At 48.8% G+C, this 25941-nt stretch overlaps 1 protein-coding gene across 3 annotated transcripts in view; it reads left to right on the top strand.

Moving 5' to 3' along the window:
- Positions 1–25941, top strand: part of LOC141162590 (zinc-binding protein A33-like) — a 54653-nt gene that overhangs the window by 12517 nt on the left and 16195 nt on the right. For 2 of the 3 annotated variants that reach the window (XR_012250789.1, XM_073648848.1), the window contains exons 2-6: positions 8181–8276; positions 9282–9512; positions 9601–9623; positions 9809–9933; positions 24320–24417. Coding sequence is in view for 2 of the 3 variants with exons in the window: in XM_073648848.1 (XP_073504949.1) it covers positions 8181–8276; positions 9282–9512; positions 9601–9623; positions 9809–9933; positions 24320–24417 (573 nt within the window). In the remaining variant the exon portion in view is untranslated. The remainder of the gene's footprint in view (positions 1–8180; positions 8277–9281; positions 9513–9600; positions 9624–9808; positions 9934–24319; positions 24418–25941) is intronic. The other variant, XM_073648847.1, reaches the window with a different exon arrangement.

Below are 25941 nucleotides of genomic sequence, written 5' to 3'. Positions count from 1 at the left end.
CTGTATATACCACTGCCCACCAGAGCCCAGACACTGAATATACCACTGCCCACCAGAGCCCAGACACTGTATATACCACTGACCACCAGAGCCCAGACACTGTATATGTGGCACCCCAGGGGTCTGGTTTCCACAGTAACAGCAATGTTATGTCTGAGAGCAGGTGGGAGGTCTCTTGGTCAGGAATCCTATGCATGCCACACCTCCTGCCCAGTCCTGGGAGGGGAAGAACTTCCCCTGTATAAACCTGGGGCTGAGGCAGGGTTAGAGAGTTGAGAGGGAGAGTTCAGCCAGGAGGGCTGACAGGGAGCTGTGGCTCCGGCTGGGCCCAGCTCCTGGGCCATGCCAGAAGTAGAGAAGAGAAGCAGCATAGGAAGAAACAACAGGAGCTCTGTGGGAGCAGTGTTACAAAGAGTCAGGGGCTGGCAGCTGCAGAGCTCGCCCTGACTGAGAAGATTTCTTACCGGACCCGGAGTCCGAGGCTGTGGGGACTAACTCCTACCCAGCAGCAGAATCCGTCAGGCAGGGGATTTCAGGTCCTCTGGCCAAGAAACCCGAAGGCACGGTCACACGCATGGGACCAGCACCGCCGTCGTGGAGCGGAAGCTACTAGAAGGCCCCGAGTCACCGGCCATACGGGTGAGCACCACACGGTACACTCAGGGACGTGGGCTACTTATACCCGCCTCTAGCAAGGTAGCCAGAAGAGTATCGTTAGTTTGGGAGGCCTACAACTCCGCCTGGCCAGGGGAGATCCCATCTGCTCAAGGACTGACCAGGCCCCAACCGCTAGCCAGTACTCCGGGAGGGTCTATCTTTGTCACCAGTAAAGACCCTGAACTACACCGCATCGTCTCTGAGTGGTTCCTGCTACCCTCATCATCCACGTCGGCTGCCCTGAGGCCATACCCCTCCCGTTGGGGGTTATACCATCCACGCTGCACCATCCTTCCACCGGCCTCAGCGGTCTGCCCTGCAGCGGCAGCTCCATAGCTGCATTCAACGGGTGGCGTAGTCGTCCATCATCTACCGCTGATACAGCGCCACTTAGTCTGACTCCCTGGGCACGGACCGGATCACCGCCACGAGACTACAACCCTCAAGAGATCCGGCTCCGGGTAAGCTCCCGCGTGCGCAACGCAGCGCGACACAGGCCCAGGGGTGCGTCATATATACCACTGCCCACCAGAGCCCAGACACTGAATATACCACTGCCCACCAGAGCCCAGACACTGTATATATACCACTGCTCACCAGAACCCAGACGCTGTATATACCACTGCCCACCAGAGCCCTGACACTGTATATACCACTGCCCACCAGAGCCCAGACGCTGTATATACCACTGCCCACCAGAGCCCAGACACTGTATATATACCACTGCCCACCAGAGCCCAGACACTGTATATATACCACTGCCCACCAGAGCCCAGACACTGTATATATACCACTGCCCACCAGATCCCAGACGCTGTATATACCACTGCCCACCAGAGCCCAGACGCTGTATATACCACTGACCACCAGAGCCCAGACACTGTATATACCACTGCCCACCAGAGCCCTGACACTGTATATACCACTGCCCACCAGAGCCCAGACACTGTATATATACCACTGACCACCAGAGCCCACATGCTGTATATACCACTGACCACCAGAGCTCAGACACTGTATATACCACTGACCACCAGAGCCCAGACACTGTATATACCACTGCCCACCAGAGCTCAGACACTGTATATACCACTGCCCACCAGAGCCCAGATGCTGTATATACCACTGACCACCAGAGCTCAGACACTGTATATACCACTGCCCACCAGAGCCCAGATGCTGTATATACCACTGACCACCAGAGCTCAGAAACTGTATATACCACTGCCCACCAGAGCCCAGACACTGTATATACCACTGCCCACCAGAGCCCAGACACTGTATATACCACTGACCACCAGAGCCCAGACACTGTATATACCACTGCCCATGAGAGCCCAGACACTGTATATATACCACTGCCCACCAGAGCCCAGGCGCTGTATATATACCACTGCCCACCAGAGCCCAGACACTGTATATATAACACTGCCCACCAGAGCCCTGACACTCTATATACCACTGACCACCAGAGCCCAGATGCTGTATATACCACTGACCACCAGAGCCCAGACACTGTATATACCACTGACCACCAGAGCCCAGACACTGTATATATACCACTGACCACCAGAGCCCAGACACTGTATATACCACTGACCACCAGAGCCCTGACACTGTATATACCACTGCCCAACAGAGCCCAGACACTGTATATATACCACTGCCCACCAGAGCCCTGACACTGTATATACCACTGACCACCAGAGCCCAGACACTGTATATACCACTGACCACCAGAGCCCAGACACTGTATATATACCACTGACCACCAGAGCCCAGACACTGTATATACCACTGACCACCAGAGCTCAGACACTGTATATATACCACTGCCCACCAGAGCCCAGACACTGTATATACCACTGCCCACCAGAGCCCTGACACTGTATATACCACTGACCACCAGAGCCCAGACTCTGTATATACCACTGCCCACCAGAGCCCAGACCCTGTATATATACCACTGCCCACCAGAGCCCTGACACTGTATATACCACTGACCACCAGAGCCCAGACACTGTATATACCACTGACCACCAGAGCCCAGACACTGTATATATACCACTGCCCACCAGAGCCCTGACACTGTATATACCACTGACCACCAGAGCTCAGACACTGTATATATACCACTGCCCACCAGAGCCCAGACACTGTATATACCACTGCCCACCAGAGCCCTGACACTGTATATACCACTGACCACCAGAGCCCAGACTCTGTATATACCACTGCCCACCAGAGCCCAGACCCTGTATATATACCACTGCCCACCAGAGCCCAGACACTGTATATATACCACTGCCCACCAGAGCCCAGACACTGTATATATACCACTGACCACCAGAGCCCAGACACTGTATATATACCACTGCCCACCAGAGCCCAGACACTGTATATATACCACTGCCCACCAGAGCCCAGACGCTGTATATACCACTGACCACCAGAGCCCAGACACTGTATATATACCACTGCCCACCAGAGCCCAGACACTGTATATACCACTGCCCACCAGAGCCCAGACACTGTATATACCACTGACCACCAGAGCCCAGATACTGTATATACCACTGCCCACCAGAGCCCAGACACTGTATATACCACTGCCCACCAGAGCCCTGACACTGTATATATACCACTGCCCACCAGAGCCCAGACACTGTATATACCACTGCCCACCAGAGCCTAGACCCTGTATATACCACTGACCACCAGAGCCCAGACACTGTATATATACCACTGACCACCAGAGCCCAGACACTGTATATATACCACTGACCACCAGAGCCCAGACACTGTATATATACCACTGACCACCAGAGCCCAGACACTGTATATACCACTGCCCACCAGAGCCCAGACACTGTATATACCACTGCCCACTAGAGCCCAGACACTGTATATATACCACTGCCCACCAGAGCCCAGACACTGAATATACCACTGCCCACCAGAGCCCAGACACTGTATATATACCACTGACCACCAGAGCCCAGACACTGTATATATACCACTGACCACCAGAGCCCAGACACTGTATATACCACTGCCCACCAGAGCCCAGACACTGTATATACCACTGCCCACCAGAGCCCAGACACTGTATATACACCACTGCCCACCAGAGCCCAGACACTGTATATACCACTGCCCACCAGAGCCCAGACACTGTATATACCACTGACAACCAGAGCCCAGACACTGTATATACCACTGCCCACCAGAGCCCAGACACTGAATATACCACTGCCCACCAGAGCCCAGACACTGTATATATACCACTGCCCACCAGAGCCCAGACACTGAATATACCACTGCCCACCAGAGCCCAGACACTGTATATACCACTGCCCACCAGAGCCCAGACACTGTATATATACCACTGCCCACCAGAGCCCAGACACTGTATATACCACTGACCACCAGAGCCCAGACACTGTATATATACCACTGCCCACCAGAGCCCAGACACTGTATATACTACTGCCCACCAGAGCCCTGACACTGTATATATACCACTGCCCACCAGAGCCCAGACACTGTATATATACCACTGCCCACCAGAGCCCAGACACTGTATATATACCACTGCCCACCAGAGCCCAGACACTGTATATATACCACTGCCCACCAGAGCCCAGACACTGTATATACTACTGCCCACCAGAGCCCTGACACTGTATATATACCACTGCCCACCAGAGCCCAGACACTCTATATACCACTGACCACCAGAGCCCAGACACTGTATATATACCACTGCCCACCAGAGCCCAGACACTGTATATATACCACTGCCCACCAGAGCCCAGACGCTGTATATATACCACTGCCCACCAGAGCCCAGACACTGTATATACTACTGCCCACCAGAGCCCTGACACTGTATATGCCACTGCCCACCAGAGCCCAGACACTATATATACTACTGCCCAGAACAGCCCTGACACTGTATATACCACTGCCCACCAGAGCACAGAAGCTGTATATATACCACTGACCACCAGAGCCCAGACACTGTATATACCACTGACCACCAGAGCCCAGACACTGTATATATACCACTGACCACCAGAGCCCAGACACTGTATATACCACTGACCACCAGAGCCCTGACACTGTATATACCACTGCCCAACAGAGCCCAGACACTGTATATATACCACTGCCCACCAGAGCCCTGACACTGTATATACCACTGACCACCAGAGCCCAGACACTGTATATACCACTGACCACCAGAGCCCAGACACTGTATATATACCACTGACCACCAGAGCCCAGACACTGTATATATACCACTGCCCACCAGAGCCCTGACACTGTATATACCACTGACCACCAGAGCTCAGACACTGTATATATACCACTGCCCACCAGAGCCCAGACGCTGTATATACCACTGCCCACCAGAGCACTGACACTGTATATACCACTGACCACCAGAGCCCAGACTCTGTATATACCACTGCCCACCAGAGCCCAGACCCTGTATATATACCACTGCCCACCAGAGCCCAGACACTGTATATATACCACTGCCCACCAGAGCCCAGACACTGTATATATACCACTGACCACCAGAGCCCAGACACTGTATATATACCACTGCCCACCAGAGCCCAGACACTGTATATATACCACTGCCCACCAGAGCCCAGACGCTGTATATACCACTGACCACCAGAGCCCAGACACTGTATATATACCACTGCCCACCAGAGCCCAGACACTGTATATATACCACTGACCACCAGAGCCCAGACACTGTATATATACCACTGCCCACCAGAGCCCAGACACTGTATATACCACTGCCCACCAGAGCCCAGACACTGTATATACCACTGCCCACCAGAGCCCAGACACTGTATATACCACTGACCACCAGAGCCCAGATACTGTATATACCACTGCCCACCAGAGCCCAGACACTGTATATACCACTGCCCACCAGAGCCCTGACACTGTATATATACCACTGCCCACCAGAGCCCAGACACTGTATATACCACTGCCCACCAGAGCCTAGACCCTGTATATACCACTGACCACCAGAGCCCAGACACTGTATATATACCACTGACCACCAGAGCCCAGACACTGTATATATACCACTGACCACCAGAGCCCAGACACTGTATATATACCACTGACCACCAGAGCCCAGACACTGTATATACCACTGCCCACCAGAGCCCAGACACTGTATATACCACTGCCCACTAGAGCCCAGACACTGTATATATACCACTGCCCACCAGAGCCCAGACACTGAATATACCACTGCCCACCAGAGCCCAGACACTGTATATATACCACTGACCACCAGAGCCCAGACACTGTATATATACCACTGACCACCAGAGCCCAGACACTGTATATACCACTGCCCACCAGAGCCCAGACACTGTATATACCACTGCCCACCAGAGCCCAGACACTGTATATACACCACTGCCCACCAGAGCCCAGACACTGTATATACCACTGCCCACCAGAGCCCAGACACTGTATATACCACTGACAACCAGAGCCCAGACACTGTATATATACCACTGCCCACCAGAGCCCAGACACTGAATATACCACTGCCCACCAGAGCCCAGACACTGTATATACCACTGCCCACCAGAGCCCAGACACTGTATATACACCACTGCCCACCAGAGCCCAGACACTGTATATACCACTGCCCACCAGAGCCCAGACACTGAATATACCACTGCCCACCAGAGCCCAGACACTGTATATATACCACTGCCCACCAGAGCCCAGACACTGAATATACCACTGCCCACCAGAGCCCAGACACTGTATATACCACTGCCCACCAGAGCCCAGACACTGTATATATACCACTGCCCACCAGAGCCCAGACACTGTATATACCACTGACCACCAGAGCCCAGACACTGTATATATACCACTGCCCACCAGAGCCCAGACACTGTATATACTACTGCCCACCAGAGCCCTGACACTGTATATATACCACTGCCCACCAGAGCCCAGACACTGTATATATACCACTGCCCACCAGAGCCCAGACACTGTATATATACCACTGCCCACCAGAGCCCAGACACTGTATATATACCACTGCCCACCAGAGCCCAGACACTGTATATACTACTGCCCACCAGAGCCCTGACACTGTATATATACCACTGCCCACCAGAGCCCAGACACTCTATATACCACTGACCACCAGAGCCCAGACACTGTATATATACCACTGCCCACCAGAGCCCAGACACTGTATATATACCACTGCCCACCAGAGCCCAGACGCTGTATATATACCACTGCCCACCAGAGCCCAGACACTGTATATACTACTGCCCACCAGAGCCCTGACACTGTATATACCACTGCCCACCAGAGCCCAGACACTATATATACTACTGCCCAGAACAGCCCTGACACTGTATATACCACTGCCCACCAGAGCACAGAAGCTGTATATACCACTAACCACCAGAGCCCAGACACTGTATATATACCACTGCCCACCAGAGCCCTGACACTGTATATATACCACTGCCCACCAGAGCCCAGACACTGTATATATACCACTGACCACCAGAGCCCTGACACTGTATATATACCACTGACCACCAGAGCACAGAAGCTGTATATACCACTGCCCACCAGAGCCCAGACACTGTATATACCACTGCCCACCAGAGCCCAGACACTGTATATATACCACTGACCACCAGAGCCCAGACACTGTATATACCACTGCCCACCAGAGCCCAGACACTGTATATACCACTGACCACCAGAGCCCAGACACTGTATATACCACTGCCCACCAGAGCCCAGACACTGTATATACCACTGACCACCAGAGCCCAGACACTGTATATACCACTGCCCACCAGAGCCCAGACGCTGTATATACCACTGCCCACCAGAGCCCAGACACTGTATATACCACTGCCCACCAGAGCTCAGACACTGTGTATATACCACTGCCCACCAGAGCCTAGACACTGTATATATACCACTGACCACCAGAGCACAGAAGCTGTATATACCACTGCCCACCAGAGCCCAGACACTGTATATATACCACTGCCCACCAGAGCCCAGACACTGTATATACCACTGACCACCAGAGCCCAGACACTGTATATACCACTGCCCACCAGAGCCCAGACACTGTATATACCACTGACCACCAGAGCCCAGACACTGTATATACCACTGCCCACCAAAGCCCAGACACTGTATATACCACTGACCACCAGAGCCCAGACACTGTATATACCACTGCCCACCAAAGCCCAGACACTGTATATACCACTGCCCACCAGAGCCCAGACACTGTATATACCACTGACCGCCAGAGCCCAGACGATGTGTACACCATTAAATACAAGGAAACGATTGCGTATCCCACCATTTACCACTGTACAATGACCTGCAGAATCCAATTATAGCGAGAATCCAATATTAAGACGTAGAATAATGATAATGACAAAATGACATAATAATTTTCATTTCAGAGTAATTTGTTTCGGAATATCCAGAAGCAGCTGGGAATAGTGAATGAAGTGAAAAATGCCAAGACCGAGCAGGAGCAGAAGATCACAGAACATAAGGTAATTTACACTCCTCAACAGTGAAATTACAGCACCAAGAAGGAAAAGTTGTGGAATGATAGAAATTGCAGGATGGAGACGTTACTGATCTGCAAAGATAACATTTTTTTTCAAAACATCTGGGTTTATTCAGTATTTTTTAAGATGTCCTTCCTGCTGCCCACAGCCCTTTTCAGTAAAGTACCTATTTCCCAGTTTGGCAAGCCCAGTGTTATTTCACTAACATTCTCAGGTACGGCATACACGTTGCCTCTGTCAGTCATATCTGTTGCTGTCTCAGGGTCCCCACAAAACTACAGCTGTACCTTCCTGGGTTCTCGACTCCGTACCCACCGCAGCTGGGCTCTCCTTCCGTTCTGCCCAAATTGCTACCTCCATTTCTTTACTACACACGTAACACTGCGGCCTAACAGCTCCACTCCACTACTTCTCACGCTGAGAACCTAGAACTCTCTAACATTGCCTTTTCTGTAAGGCTCGTTCAGACATCTGTGTACATTGGTCAGATCTCGGACCCGAATACACCGACTGGCGCCGGCTGTCGTGACCAAAGCATGATAGCTTCGGGCCGATGTGCACAGACGTCTGAATGAGCCCTTGCTTAAAGCTCCCTTTCCCCATTGCAGAGGTCTCTGGATCAGTGTTAACTCTTTGCTAACCAGTGTAAATCTTGCAATTTTAGGAGAAACACAGTAACCAGCACATACTAAAACAGCTACAGAGCAATGACACAAATATATTACATATCGATACCACCGCATATGTAGGCATTAGTGCAACACACTAAAACATCATGTAATCTTAATACAATTTTCAGGGGTACAGTGATCATCCACTCCTTTACATTGGTATAACCTGGGTATCTAAGTGTACAGCTAGTATAACCTGGGTATCTTCGGTATATAGTGACAGCTAGATAATACATACATTGTACATCTTCAGCTTTGCATACCTAGGTTAGATCAGTGTTTCCTGACATGTTTCTGGCTCTCCTATTATTTCCAGGCTCACAAGCAGCAGCTCGCTGAACATATCACTAAGGAGTTTAAGAAACTGCACAAGTTTTTAGATGATGCACAGCAAGAGCATCGCCAGCAACTGGACGCCACCTACGATCCCATCCTGAAGGAAATGGAGAGGAACATGGAGAATCTCGTAAAGAAGCAGGAGGACCTTGAGAAAAACTTGGAGGAATGTCAGAAGAAGCTAGTAGCCAGCGACGTCAAGATATTACAGGTCGGGGTCAGCGTCACTAATGGGGGTGGAAACATTGCCACATTTTTTAGGATATGAATTTCAAAATGTCTCTTTTTCCTTCCCGCAGGATATTGCAGAATTCATACGGCGGTAAGTCCCTGATGATACAGTGTGTCCGCTTTAATGAATGGTCAGTATGGTGGTGGACCTGGGATATCAGCCGGTAACACACAGCATGGACACGGCGGCATCACCGTTACTCCAAGCAGTAGCCCCAACACCCGGAAATTAAGGAGCCGGGACTTTATAACTTTTGGGTATTTTTTTTGCAACAGTCATTGTAAGACGGGAGAGATAGAAGAAAATATCACTGTGATAAAGGAGAAGCCGCCCGAGGGACTGTTCAAGGGACCGCTCCAGTACTATGCCTGGAAGGACATGCTGTCCGTAGTGCAGCCAGGTAATCTACACACTCACCAGGACGGCACTCAGAGCAGCGAAGGCTGAGCTGTACTCCACCAGCAGAATAGTGAGTGCAGCTCTGGGGTATAATACAGGATGTAACTCAGGATCAGTAATGTAATGTATGTACACAGTGACTGCACCAGCAGAATAGTGAGTGCAGCTCTGGGGTATAATACAGGATGTAACTCAGGATCAGTAATGTAATGTATGTACACAGTGACTGCACCAGCAGAATAGTGAGTGCAGCTCTGGGGTATAATACAGGATGTAACTCAGGATCAGTAATGTAATGTATGTACACAGTGACTGCACCAGCAGAATAGTGAGTGCAGCTCTGGGGTATAATACAGGATGTAACTCAGGATCAGTAATGTAATGTATGTACACAGTGACTGCACCAGCAGAATAGTGAGTGCAGCTCTGGGGTATAATACAGGATGTAACTCAGGATCAGTAATGTAATGTATGTACACAGTGACTGCACCAGCAGAATAGTGAGTGCAGCTCTGGGGTATAATACAGGAGGTAACTCAGGATCAGTAATGTAATGCATGTACACAGTGACTGCACCAGCAGAATAGTGAGTGCAGCTCTGGGGTATAATACAGGAGGTAACTCAGGATCAGTAATGTAATGTATGTACACAGTGACTGCACCAGCAGAATAGTGAGCGCAGCTCTGGAGTATAATACAGGATGTAACTCAGGATCAGTAATGTAATGTATGTACACAGTGACTGCACCAGCAGAATAGTGAGTGCAGCTCTGGAGTATAACACAGGAGGTAACTCAGGATCAGTAAGGTAATGTATGTACACAGTGACTGCACCAGCAGAATAGTGAGTGCAGCTCTGGAGTATAATACAGGAGGTAACTCAGGATCAGTAATGTAATGTATGTACACAGTGACTGCACCAGCAGAATAGTGAGTGCAGCTCTGGAGTATAATACAGGATGTAACTCAGGATCAGTAATGTAATGTATGTACTCAGTGACTCCACCAGCAGAATAGTGAGTGCAGCTCTGGAGTATAATACAGGAGGTAACTCAGGATCAGTAATGTAATGTATGTACACAGTGACTGCACCAGCAGAATAGTGAGCGCAGCTCTGGAGTATAATACAGGCTGTAACTCAGGATCAGTAATGTAATGTATGTACACAGTGACTGCACCAGCAGAATAGTGAGTGCAGCTCTGGAGTATAATACAGGATGTAACTCAGGATCAGTAATGTAATGTATGTACACAGTGACTGCACCAGCAGAATAGTGAGTGCAGCTCTGGAGTATAATACAGGAGGTAACTCAGGATCAGTAATGTAATGTATGTACACAGTGACTGCACCAGCAGAATAGTGAGCGCAGCTCTGGAGTATAATACAGGCTGTAACTCAGGATCAGTAATGTAATGTATGTACACAGTGACTGCACCAGCAGAATAGTGAGTGCAGCTCTGGAGTATAATACAGGAGGTAACTCAGGATCAGTAATGTAATGTATGTACACAGTGACTGCACCAGCAGAATAGTGAGTGCAGCTCTGGAGTATAATACAGGAGGTAACTCAGGATCAGTAATGTAATGTATGTACACAGTGACTGCACCAGCAGAATAGTGAGTGCAGCTCTGGAGTATAATACAGGAGGTAACTCAGGATCAGTAATGTAATGTATGTACACAGTGACTCCACCAGCAGAATAGTGAGTGCAGCTCTGGAGTATAATACAGGAGGTAACTCAGGATCAGTAATGTAATGTATGTACACAGTGACTGCACCAGCAGAATAGTGAGTGCAGCTCTGGAGTATAATACAGGAGGTAACTCAGGATCAGTAATGTAATGTATGTACACAGTGACTCCACCAGCAGAATAGTGAGTGCAGCTCTGGAGTATAATACAGGAGGTAACTCAGGATCAGTAATGTAATGTATGTACACAGTGACTCCACCAGCAGAATAGTGAGTGCAGCTCTGGAGTATAATACAGGAGGTAACTCAGGATCAGTAATGTAATGTATGTACACAGTGACTCCACCAGCAGAATAGTGAGTGCAGCTCTGGAGTATAATACAGGATGTAACTCAGGATCAGTAATGTAATGTATGTACACAGTGACTGCACCAGCAGAATAGTGAGTGCAGCTCTGGAGTATAATACAGGATGTAACTCAGGATCAGTAATGTAATGTATGTACACAGTGACTGCACCTGCAGAATAGTGAGTGCAGCTCTGGAGTATAATACAGGATGTAACTCAGGATCAGTAATGTAATGTATGTACACAGTGACTGCACCAGCAGAATAGTGAGTGCAGCTCTGGAGTATAATACAGGATGTAACTCAGGATCAGTAATGTAATGTATGTACACAGTGACTGCACCAGCAGAATAGTGAGTGCAGCTCTGGAGTATAATACAGGAGGTAACTCAGGATCAGTAATCTAATGTATGTACACAGTGACTGCACCAGCAGAATAGTGAGTGCAGCTCTGGAGTATAATACAGGATGTAACTCAGGATCAGTAATGTAATGTATGTACACAGTGACTGCACCTGCAGAATAGTGAGTGCAGCTCTGGAGTATAATACAGGATGTAACTCAGGATCAGTAATGTAATGTATGTACACAGTGACTGCACCTGCAGAATAGTGAGTGCAGCTCTGGAGTATAATACAGGATGTAACTCAGGATCAGTAATGTAATGTATGTACACAGTGACTGCACCAGCAGAATAGTGAGTGCAGCTCTGGAGTATAATACAGGATGTAACTCAGGATCAGTAATGTAATGTATGTACACAGTGACTGCACCAGCAGAATAGTGAGTGCTGCTCTGGAGTATAATACAGGAGGTAACTCAGGATCAGTAATGTAATGTATGTACACAGTGACTGCACCAGCAGAATAGTGAGTGCAGCTCTGGAGTATAATACAGGATGTAACTCAGGATCAGTAATGTAATGTATATACACAGTGACTGCACCAGCAGAATAGTGAGTGCAGCTCTGGAGTATTATACAGGATGTAACTCAGGATCAGTAATGTAATGTATATACACAGTGACTGCACCAGCAGAATAGTGAGTGCAGCTCTGGAGTATAATACAGGATGTAACTCAGGATCAGTAATGTAATGTATGTACACAGTGACTGCACCAGCAGAATAGTGAGTGCAGCTCTGGAGTATAATACAGGAGGTAACTCAGGATCAGTAATGTAATGTATGTACACAGTGACTGCACCAGCAGAATAGTGAGTGCAGCTCTGGAGTATAATACAGGATGTAACTCACGATCAGTAATGTAATGTATGTACACAGTGACTGCACCAGCAGAATGGTGAGTGCAGCTCTGGAGTATAATACAGGATGTAACTCAGGATCAGTAATGTAATGTATGTGCACAGTGACTGCACCAGCAGAATAGTGAGTGCAGCTCTGGGGTATAATACAGGATGTAACTCAGAATCAGTAATGTAATGTATGTACACAGTGACTGCACCAGCAGAATAGTGAGTGCAGCTCTGGAGTATAATACAGGAGGTAACTCAGGATCAGTAATGTAATGTATGTACACAGTGACTGCATCAGCAGAATAGTGAGTGCAGCTCTGGAGTATAATACAGCATGTAACTCAGGATCAGTAATGTAATGTATGTACACAGTGACTGCACCAGCAGAATAGTGAGTGCAGCTCTGGAGTATAATACAGGAGGTAACTCAGGATCAGTAATGTAATGTATGAACACAGTGACTGCATCAGCAGAATAGTGAGTGCAGCTCTGGAGTATAATACAGGAGGTAACTCAGGATCAGTAATGTAATGTATGTACACAGTGACTGCATCAGCAGAATAGTGAGTGCAGCTCTGGAGTATAATACAGCATGTAACTCAGGATCAGTAATGTAATGTATGTACACAGTGACTGCACCAGCAGAATAGTGAGTGCAGCTCTGGAGTATAATACAGGAGGTAACTCAGGATCAGTAATGTAATGTATGTACACAGTGACTGCATCAGCAGAATAGTGAGTGCAGCTCTGGAGTATAATACAGGAGGTAACTCAGGATCAGTAATGTAATGTATGAACACAGTGACTGCATCAGCAGAATAGTGAGTGCAGCTCTGGAGTATAATACAAGAGGTAACTCAGGATCAGTAATGTAATGTATGTACACAGTGACTGCATCAGCAGAATAGTGAGTGCAGCTCTGGAGTATAATACAGGAGGTAACTCAGGATCAGTAATGTAATGTATGAACACAGTGACTGCATCAGCAGAATAGTGAGTGCAGCTCTGGAGTATAATACAGGATGTAACTCAGGATCAGTAATGTAATGTATGTACACAGTGACTCCACCAGCAGCATACTGGGTGCAGCTCTGGAGTATAATACAGGAGGTAACTCAGGATCAGTAATGTAATGTATGTACACAGTGACTCCACCAACAGAAAAGTGAGTGCAGCTCTGGAGTATAATACAGGAGGTAACTCAGGATCAGTAATGTAATGTATGTACACAGTGACTGCACCAGCAGAATAGTGAGTGCAGCTCTGGAGTATAATACAGGATGTAACTCAGGATCAGTAATGTAATGTATGTACACAGTGACTGCACCAGCAGAATAGTGAGTGCAGCTCTGGAGTATAATACAGGAGGTAACTCAGGATCAGTAATGTAATGTATGTACACAGTGACTCCACCAACAGAAAAGTGAGTGCAGCTCTGGAGTATAATACAGGAGGTAACTCAGGATCAGTAATGTAATGTATGTACACAGTGACTGCACCAGCAGAATAGTGAGTGCAGCTCTGGAGTATAATACAGGAGGTAACTCAGGATCAGTAATGTAATGTATGTACACAGTGACTGCACCAGCAGAATAGTGAGTGCAGCTCTGGAGTATAATACAGGATGTAACTCAGTATCAGTAATGTAATGTATGTACACAGTGACTGCACCAGCAGAATAGTGAATGCAGCTCTGGGGTATAATACAGGAGGTAACTCAGGATCAGTAATGTAATGTATGTACACAGTGACTGCACCAGCAGAATAGTGAGCGCAGCTCTGGAGTATAATACAGGAGGTAACTCAGGATCAGTAATGTAATGTATGTACACAGTGACTGCACCAGCAGAATAGTGAGTGCAGCTCTGGAGTATAATACAGGAGGTAACTCAGGATCAGTAATGTAATGTATGTACACAGTGACTCCACCAGCAGAATAGTGAGTGCAGCTCTGGAGTATAATACAGGATGTAACTCAGGATCAGTAATGTAATGTATGTACACAGTGACTCCACCAGCAGAATAGTGAGTGCAGCTCTGGAGTATAATACAGGAGGTAACTCAGGATCAGTAATGTAATGTATGTACACAGTGACTGCACCAGCAGAATAGTGAGTGCAGCTCTGGAGTATAATACAGGATGTAACTCAGGATCAGTAATGTAATGTATGTACACAGTGACTGCACCAGCAGAATAGTGAGTGCAGCTCTGGAGTATAATACAGGATGTAACTCAGGATCAGTAATGTAATGTATGTACACAGTGACTGCACCAGCAGAATAGTGAGTGCAGCTCTGGAGTATAATACAGGAGGTAACTCAGGATCAGTAATGTAATGTATGTACACAGTGACTGCACCAGCAGAATAGTGAGCGCAGCTCTGGAGTATAATACAGGATGTAACTCTGGATCAGTAATGTAATGTATGTACACAGTGATTGCACCAGCAGAATAGTGAGTGCAGCTCTGGAGTATAATACAGGATGTAACTCAGGATCAGTAATGTAATGTATGTACACAGTGACTGCACCAGCAGAATAGTGAGTGCAGCTCTGGAGTATAATACAGGAGGTAACTCAGGATCAGTAATGTAATGTATGTACACAGTGACTGCACCAAAAGAATAGTGAGTGCAGCTCTGGAGTATAATACAGGATGTAACTCAGGATCAGTAATGTAATGTATGTACACAGTGACTGCACCAGCAGAATAGTGAGTGCAGCTCTGGAGTATAATACAGGAGGTAACTCAGGATCAGTAATGTAATGTATGTACACAGTGACTGCACCAGCAGAATAGTGAGTGCAGCTCTGGAGTATAATACAGGAGGTAACTCAGGATCAGTAATGTAATGTATGTACACAGTGACTGCACCAGCAGAATAGTGAGTGCAGCTCTGGAGTATAATACAGGATGTAACTCAGGATCAGTAATGTAATGTATGTACACAGTGACTGCACCAGCAGAATAGTGAGTGCAGCTCTGGAGTATAATACAGGAGGTAACTCAGGATCAGTAATGTAATGTATGTACACAGTGACTGCACCAGCAGAATAGTGAGCGCAGCTCTGGAGTATAATACAGGATGTAACTCAGGATCAGTAATATAATGTATGTACACAGTGACTGCACCAGCAGAATAGTGAGTGCAGCTCTGGAGTATAATACAGGAGGTAACTCAGGATCAGTAATGTAATGTATGTACACAGTGACTGCACCAGCAGAATAGTGAGTGCAGCTCTGGAGTATAATACAGGAGGTAACTCAGGATCAGTAATGTAATGTATGTACACAGTGACTGCACCAGCAGAATAGTGAGTGCAGCTCTGGAGTATAATACAGGATGTAACTCAGGATCAGTAATGTAATGTATGTACACAGTGACTGCACCAGCAGAATAGTGAGTGCAGCTCTGGAGTATAATACAGGAGGTAACTCAGGATCAGTAATGTAATGTATGTACACAGTGACTGCACCAGCAGAATAGTGAGTGCAGCTCTGGAGTATAATACAGGATGTAACTCAGGATCAGTAATATAATGTATGTACACAGTGACTGCACCAGCAGAATAGTGAGTGCAGCTCTGGAGTATAATACAGGAGGTAACTCAGGATCAGTAATGTAATGTATGTACACAGTGACTGCACCAGCAGAATAGTGAGCGCAGCTCTGGAGTATAATACAGGATGTAACTCAGGATCAGTAATGTAATGTATGTACACAGTGACTGCACCAGCAGAATAGTGAGTGCAGCTCTGGAGTATAATACAGGAGGTAACTCAGGATCAGTAATGTAATGTATGTACACAGTGACTGCACCAGCAGAATAGTAAGTGCAGCTCTGGAGTATAATACAGGATGTAACTCAGGATCAGTAATGTAATGTATGTACACAGTGACTGCACCAGCAGAATAGTGAGTGCAGCTCTGGAGTATAATACAGGAGGTAACTCAGGATCAGTAATGTAATGTATGTACACAGTGACTGCACCAGCAGAATAGTGAGCGCAGCTCTGGAGTATAATACAGGCTGTAACTCAGGATCAGTAATGTAATGTATGTACACAGTGACTGCACCAGCAGAATAGTGAGTGCAGCTCTGGAGTATAATACAGGAGGTAACTCAGGATCAGTAATGTAATGTATGTACACAGTGACTCCACCAGCAGAATAGTGAGTGCAGCTCTGGAGTATAATACAGGATGTATCTCAGGATCAGTAATGTAATGTATGTACACAGTGACTGCACCAGCAGAATAGTGAGTGCAGCTCTGGAGTATAATACAGGATGTAACTCAGGATCAGTAATGTAATGTATGTACACAGTGACTCCACCAGCAGAATAGTGAGTGCAGCTCTGGAGTATAATACAGGAGGTAACTCAGGATCAGTAATGTAATGTATGTACACAGTGACTGCACCAGCAGAATAGTGAGTGCAGCTCTGGAGTATAATACAGGAGGTAACTCAGGATCAGTAATGTAATGTATGTACACAGTGACTCCACCAGCAGAATAGTGAGTGCAGCTCTGGAGTATAATACAGGAGGTAACTCAGGATCAGTAATGTAATGTATGTACACAGTGACTGCACCAGCAGAATAGTGAGTGCAGCTCTGGAGTATAATACAGGATGTAACTCAGGATCAGTAATGTAATGTATGTACACAGTGACTGCACCAGCAGAATAGTGAGTGCAGCTCTGGAGTATAATACAGGATGTAACTCAGGATCAGTAATGTAATGTATGTACACAGTGACTGCACCAGCAGAATAGTGAGTGCAGCTCTGGAGTATAATACAGGATGTAACTCAGGATCAGTAATGTAATGTATGTACACAGTGACTGCACCAACAGAATAGTGAGTGCAGCTCTGGAGTATAATACAGGAGGTAACTCAGGATCAGTAATGTAATGTATGTACACAGTGACTGCACCAGCAGAATAGTGAGTGCAGCTCTGGAGTATAATACAGGATGTAACTCAGGATCAGTAATGTAATGTATGTACACAGTGACTGCACCAGCAGAATAGTGAGTGCAGCTCTGGAGTATAATACAGGATGTAACTCAGGATCAGTAATGTAATGTATGTACACAGTGACTGCACCTGCAGAATAGTGAGTGCAGCTCTGGAGTATTATACAGGATGTAACTCAGGATCAGTAATGTAATGTATGTACACAGTGACTGCACCTGCAGAATAGTGAGTGCAGCTCTGGAGTATAATACAGGATGTAACTCAGGATCAGTAATGTAATGTATGTACACAGTGACTGCACCAGCAGAATAGTGAGTGCTGCTCTGGAGTATAATACAGGAGGTAACTCAGGATCAGTAATGTAATGTATGTACACAGTGACTCCACCAGCAGAATAGTGAGTGCAGCTCTGGAGTATAATACAGGATGTAACTCAGGCTCAGTAATGTAATGTATGTACACAGTGACTGCACCAGCAGAATAGTGAGTGCAGCTCTGGAGTATAATACAGGATGTAGCTCAGGATTAGTAATGTAATGTATGTACACAGTGACTGCACCAGCAGAATAGTGAGTGCAGCTCTGGAGTATAATACAGGATGTAACTCAGGCTCAGTAATGTAATGTATGTACACAGTGACTGCACCAGCAGAATAGTGAGTGCAGCTCTGGAGTATTATACAGGATGTAACTCAGGATCAGTAATGTAATGTATATACACAGTGACTGCACCAGCAGAATAGTGAGTGCAGCTCTGGAGTATAATACAGGATGTAACTCAGGATCAGTAATGTAATGTATGTACACAGTGACTGCACCAGCAGAATAGTGAGTGCAGCTCTGGAGTATAATACAGGAGGTAACTCAGGATCAGTAATGTAATGTATGTACACAGTGACTGCACCAGCAGAATAGTGAGTGCAGCTCTGGAGTATAATACAGGATGTAACTCAGGATCAGTAATGTAATGTATGTACACAGTGACTGCACTAGCAGAATAGTGAGCGCAGCTCTGGAGTATAATACAGGAGGTAACTCAGGATCAGTAATGTAATGTATGTACACAGTGACTGCACCAGCAGAAAAGTGAGTGCAGCTCTGGAGTATAATACAGGATGTAACTCAGGATCAGTAATGTAATGTATGTGCACAGTGACTGCACCAGCAGAATAGTGAGTGCAGCTCTGGAGTATAATACAGGAGGTAACTCAGGATCAGTAATGTAATGTATGTACACAGTGACTCCACCAACAGAAAAGTGAGTACAGCTCTGGAGTATAATACAGGAGGTAACTCAGGATCAGTAATGTAATGTATGTACACAGTGACTGCACCAGCAGAATAGTGAGTGCAGCTCTGGAGTATAATACAGGATGTAACTCACGATCAGTAATGTAATGTATGTACACAGTGACTGCACCAGCAGAATGGTGAGTGCAGCTCTGGAGTATAATACAGGATGTAACTCAGGATCAGTAATGTAATGTATGTGCACAGTGACTGCACCAGCAGAATAGTGAGTGCAGCTCTGGGGTATAATACAGGATGTAACTCAGGATCAGTAATGTAATGTATGTACACAGTGACTGCACCAGCAGAATAGTGAGTGCAGCTCTGGAGTATAATACAGGAGGTAACTCAGGATCAGTAATGTAATGTATGTACACAGTGACTGCATCAGCAGAATAGTGAGTGCAGCTCTGGAGTATAATACAGGAGGTAACTCAGGATCAGTAATGTAATGTATGAACACAGTGACTGCATCAGCAGAATAGTGAGTGCAGCTCTGGAGCATAATACAGGATGTAACTCAGGATCAGTAATGTAATGTATGCACACAGTGACTCCACCAGCAGCATACTGGGTGCAGCTCTGATCAGCTGCTAGTCAGTGTGGTGATTACGGGTGTGGTGGCTGCAGATCCTGCTGTGAGCTCCTGATCTCTGAGAAACCAACACCTCTCCACCTGGGGACCTGCTCTCTCTCTTTCCCGGAGGGAGAGCTGGTTTCTGGGATGAGTGAAGGAGCCAAGTCCCAGGCTTCTGCTTCCCGAACCAGGCCGGCGGGGGGCAGAAGAAACCAGCAACCGGCCTGCACATCAGAGGACTCGGGGGTGAGACGCTGCACCAGGAGTCGCAGCAATGTGGCTCCTACTCCTCCCGGGATTGTGGAGACCCCCAGAAGCCGCAAGGCTTCCAGCATGGAGGAAAAGCCTGACAGCGGCGTGCAAGATGGTGCTCCTTCCGGAGGAAAGCGGAGTGCTCACGGAGGTGAGGCCAACCTCCCTGAGGGGGGTTGGGCGCTGCAGGGACCCCGGGAGTCTGTGTCCACCTATGCCTCCCGGGTCATGATCCGCCTCCGTGAGTATGAAGATGCCAGTAAGCTCATCAGGAGGCTCCGGGAGCAGCTGCGCTGCACAAGCGCCAAAGCTGCGGGGGCCTCCAAACAGAGCAAGGCTAAACTCCAGGCAGAGGTAAAGCGACTGACCAGCGAGATTCACCTGCTGGAACTGAGGAAAGCTGACATCAGGGAGCAGAGTGGTCATTTCAAAGAAAAACTAATAAATGAAGACCGCTTTAGAGAAATGGCTGATACCAGAGAGCAAAGGCAGATGGGGCTGCAGCCTGAGAGCCAGGTGGATGATGATGATGACCAGCAGGAAGCCCCACCTGGCAGCCTGCAAAGTCACCCGCAGGCCACGTGCAGCGAGCTCCCTGCAGGACAGGCGATAGTGACATCCGGTCGCAGTTCTGCCGGCTCTGGGGAGGACAGTGACAGCAGCGGCCAGGGAGGGGCGCTAATGGCGGAGATTAAGCTCCTGGAGTCCCCAGTGTGCCTCCAAAACTTCCATCTTGGTGACGATCTACCAGAAGAGGCACCTGGGGGCCACAAAAAGGCAAAGAAGACCAAGCCAAAGCTGCAGGAAGCGGTAAGATACGTATATGCCCCCCTCCCTGTACCCCCTGAGTCGGCGGCAGGCTCAGCTCGCTGTATAAGCCCCGTTGCCCAGCCCAGCCCGGGTTCTGCTGTGGATCCGGTGCAAAGGCGCGGGGAGATTACAGAGCGCAGTAGTGAGGCGCAGAGCTCCGTCTCTGCTTGTAGTAGTGGGGACGCAGCAGGAGGTGCATCAGCCGAGAGGCTGGACAGTGAGGGCGGCCCGGCGGCGGGCGTTCCATCAGGCCACGATGCTGTGGTGCGCTCCTCAGTGGGAGGGGGGAGCAGCCCGGTGTCGGGGGTAGCTCCGGTAGCCTCGGCGCCTCTGAATGCTGTTGCCGCTGATCACTTAGTTGAGAAGCGACGGCAGTGTGAGGGGGCTGTCGGGGCTGAGCGTTCCGGTCCTCCCACGAAAGTGCTATTTTGTGTTGGCGTCGCTGGTCCGGAAGATCCTGATGCTAAAGATCAGCGGCGCCTAACAGCATCTAAAGCTCAGCGCCACATTATTCCGAATGCCAAACAGCGGAAATTACCGACCAATGATGTGGAGGGCACACATAAGACCGGGGGTGAGGTCGCCTCCAGTTCTATGGAGGTGACTGAGCCCCTTGTGCCTTGTGCAGAGGTCAAAATGTCATCCGCCATTGTTACTGGTCCAGCAGGAATGAATGTGGTGGTGGGGGTGAATGAGGCTAATTCATTGTCTAGTGGTGTGGTTGCTGGTTTGGTGGAGGGTGAGATGGAGGTGGGTAATGGTGTTGCTTTTCGGGCTGATATGGTCACTGGTCCGGTTGCCCCCCCCGGGGTGGCAACACCTGTCCAGAGTTATGCCAGTGTCACCTCCGGGGCAAATAGGGCATCCTCCTTGTCTCCGGGCTTTGGGGACGGCATGTTGCAACGGCGCCTTCTGGAGGCTCTAAAGAAGGGGGAGAGATCACTAATGGTAGAGGGTCGAGAGGTTGATCTATCCTTCTGGATAGAGAGGCATGGCCTCGGGGCCTTCCGAGAGCAAAAAGGGGGGGATACAGTGTGGTCCCTCCCAACAGCCGGGCCAGGCAGTGTGCGTAGGAATGTGGTCCGTCTTCGGTGGAGGGGCAGTGATGCATGTACTCCAAGGTCTAAAGTTGTGGAGCTCCTGCTGAGGATGGGCTTCAAGGCGATTGACATCTGCGCCTTGATACATCCCTATTCCACGCCTGAGTTTGATATCAGCTTTGTTCGGCCGGAGGGGCTTGAGCTCTTCTGGGCGAATTATGAGCTGGCAAAAAATGAGCCCGGCTGGCGAGACTTTGCCGTTCAGGCAGTGTCTCGCCAAAACCAGATCAAGAAAGTGACCGTGATGACTCGTAACGAGTCGCTTTCTTGCTATGACATCATGACGTGGCTTGGTCGGTATGGAGAGGTGGTGGAGATGCCAAAGAAAAACCGCGACGAGTTTGGTATCTGGTCAGGGGCCTGGACGTTTATGGTAAAACTTAAGCGTTCAGGTGGTACGGTTGCCCACATTCCATTGTCTGCCTTCCTGGGTAGGGATCGTATCCTGGTCTTCTACCAGGGGCAACCGAAGCTCTGTCACAGGTGCGGCGACCCCACACACTTCAGTGCAAACTGCACCGTGCAGAAATGCGCGTTGTGTGGGGGTGTCGGCCATCTTGCCGCCTCTTGTGTGGAGATTAGGTGCCACCTGTGTGGTGAGTTAGGTCACCCATTCAGCCGTTGTCCTCGCTCCTTCGCTAATGCAGTCGAGACCCCGGTGGGAGTAAGCCGTGAGGCCGATTCTGCTGGGGAGGGGACTAGCAGGGGTGGGGGAGCCGAGGGGCCAGGGAAGAAAAGCAATAAAAAGACGCCTGCCCAGCTGAGGCGTCTAGACAAGCGCAGACAGGAGAGGGAGCGGGGCGAGCCCCAGACTACCGGGGCAGCCCCTGTCCTGGATGCCAGTCTTGCTGCTGAGGCCCCGAGGGATGATGAGTTGGATGAGGAGGTCAGGAGGATCCACAGGGAGGAAACCGCCTCTGCCTCAGAATCCTCCCATTATGAAAGTATGGATGAGGATAATAAGCGGTGGCTAGAGCACAAGCGTAAGCTCGGCACCAAAAAGAAGAGAAAGAAGGGAGATAAAACATCTTCTCCCGCTCTGACCAAGGTACCTAAGGAAGGTAAAACCGACTTCCCTCTGGTTGGTCTTTCTAACCGGTTCCAAGCCCTTGATAACATCTCTTCCTCTGAGGAGGAGGCTGAGGGTGAGGTTCCGGCTTCAGCGGAGCTTACAGGGGGTGCCGAGTCTCCTTCTCCTGGGGATGCAGGGTCCGTGGGGGGAGGGACTGGCCCAGAGTCCGGAGACGAGGACGAGAAAAGAAGGAAAAATGTGGTAATGGACACCTCTGTGTCATTAAAGAGGGGGAAGGATTCCTCCTCTGAGGCAGAGGGTAAGGGGAGTGGGAAGAAGAAAGCCATCTAACTCAATCACCAATGATGGCGGTACCCACTCCGTTGACGCTGGCGTCCATTAATGTTGCCAGCATTAAGTCAAATATGGCTAGATTTGCGGCCTTTGATTTTCTCAGCCGGGTTGAAGCTGACATTTTATTTTTGCAAGAGACCAGGCTGCCAAATATGGCAGAGGTGTTTATAGCTAAGAGGGAGTGGAGACTCGGGCCCTCCTATTGGTCTCTTGCGGCCGAGCCGTATAGCGGAGTGGCGGTCCTTTTTACCGCACCAGTAGAATGCCGACGGGTTATTGAGTTAGAAATGGGGAGGTGCCTGATATTAGATGTCCTCATGAAGGGACAGGAGCTTCGGCTCATTAACATTTATGGTCCCCAATCTAAGTGGGACCGGAAGTGTCTCTTTACGAGGATCAAGCCCTACCTTTTTACGAGTCGGCAGGTCGTCTTTGGAGGGGACTTCAACACTGTCACGAGGCCCCGGGATAGAGGAGGTTCCAGAGACAAGCTGACTTATGATAGCGTCGCCCTTAATAGTATAGCTAGTGAGGCTCGCCTGGTGGATGTCCACATCCGGCACACCCCAGGCCACGAGGGGTTCACCTATCATAGAGGTAACTGTAGGTCCAGGATAGACAGGTTTTATTTAAAGGAGGAAGCCGTCTCTTCAGCAGTATCTGTTGTTGAGGTGGAGTTCTCCGATCACTGTATGATTTTGTTTTCCCTGAATGTTACAGAGACCCCCCGGATGGGAAGAGGCTTTTGGAGGCTCAATTCGTCTCTCTTGGAAGAAGCGGAGATAAGACAGTCCTTTGAGGATTTTCTTCAGAGCCAGGTACCCTTACTGGATCTTTGTAGTAGTAAGTCAGAGTGGTGGGAGATGTTCAAGAAAAGGGTGGCGAGATTCTTCCGCCAGCTCTCGAGCCTCAGGAGCCTGGACAGGTATCGCCTGTATCAGGGCCTGAGGAGGAAACTCGAGCATCTTGTCTCAACTGGAGGTAGCCGCGAGGAGATCTCCAGAGTGAAATCTTTGCTAATGAGGTGTCAGTATGATAGACACGCATCTTTGGTTTTTGAGAGGGATTACGGGAAGTACCGCTCGCCCGACCCTTACAGAAACTGCAAGATGTCAGTGAATAGTAAAGTTGTTACAGGACTGGTTGACACTGCGGGGTCCCTGAAAAGATCCAGATCAGGGATCCTGGAGGTCGTCAGATCCTTCTACTCGCACCTCTTGGGGAAGAGTGATCTGGATTGGGATGAGATGTCGGCTTTTCTGGCTGAAGCCGTCCCCGAACCAGGGGTAGACCCCTCTCTTGGCGTTTTGACAGAGATGATCAGGGAAGAGGAAGTTAAGTTGGCGATTGAAGGGCTTGCCCTGAAGAAATCTCCCGGTCCGGATGGCTTAACATCTGAATTCTATAAGACCTTTAAGGACGCCTTGGTTCCCCTCTTGACTGAGGTATTCAATGAGTGTCTTTCCTCGGGCACTCTGCCAAAGTCAATGAGGAGGTCTGCCCTGATCATCTTGTCAAAGGGTAAGGACCCATCTTGCATTGAGAATTGGCGTCCCATAGCGCTTCTCAATGCAGACAGGAAGGTTTTGGCAAAGGTGCTGTTTAATCGGCTGGTGAAATTTGCACCCCAGCTCCTTTCGGGGGCCCAGCATTGCTCTGTTCCGGGCCGCAGTACAATTAGTGCTGTACTCTGTGTCCGAGAGGCGGTGGAGCAGGGTAGGGCTGGCCACTGGAAGGGGTACATGCTGTCATTGGACCAGGCAAAAGCGTTTGATCGGGTTAATGATGAGTACCTCTGGTCTGTCCTTCTGAGGTATGGCCTGCCGGGGGGGTTCGTTGATTGGCTTAAGACCTTGTACGCTGGGGCAGAGAGTTTCCCGCTTGTGAACGGTTGGATTGGCAGCTCTTTTGAGGTTGGGTGTGGTGTTCGCCAGGGTTGTCCCTTGAGCCCGCTACTGTACGCGTTTTCGATTGACCCACTTCTTAGGAGGGTGGAGCGTGGACCGTTAGCTGGGATCGGGATGGACCGGGCAGCACCGGAAGCCACTCTGAGAGTGGTGGCGTATGCCGATGACGTCACCGTTTTTGTTTCCTCTGATGGGGAGGCAGAATGGCTGATGTCAGAGGTAAATCGCTACTCGGAGGCATCCGGGTCTAAGATCAACCGGGATAAGTGTGAGAGTCTCTGGCTGGGAGGAGGAGATCCTGGTTTTGATCTCCCGGACACCCTTCCAGAACCCAAAGTCTCTGCAAAAGTTCTTGGCATCGAATTTGGCCAGGGGGATTACCCCAAACAAAATTGGGACAGCAGGCTAGAGATCGCCACTCAGAAGGTGAACCAA

The sequence above is a fragment of the Phyllobates terribilis genome, unplaced genomic scaffold (genome assembly GCF_046119375.1).
Source record: "Phyllobates terribilis strain yellow unplaced genomic scaffold, ASM4611937v1 Scaffold_9__5_contigs__length_417890890, whole genome shotgun sequence".
NCBI classification, from domain to species: Eukaryota; Metazoa; Chordata; class Amphibia; order Anura; family Dendrobatidae; genus Phyllobates; species Phyllobates terribilis.
This window is presented reverse-complemented; position numbering and strand designations above follow the sequence as displayed.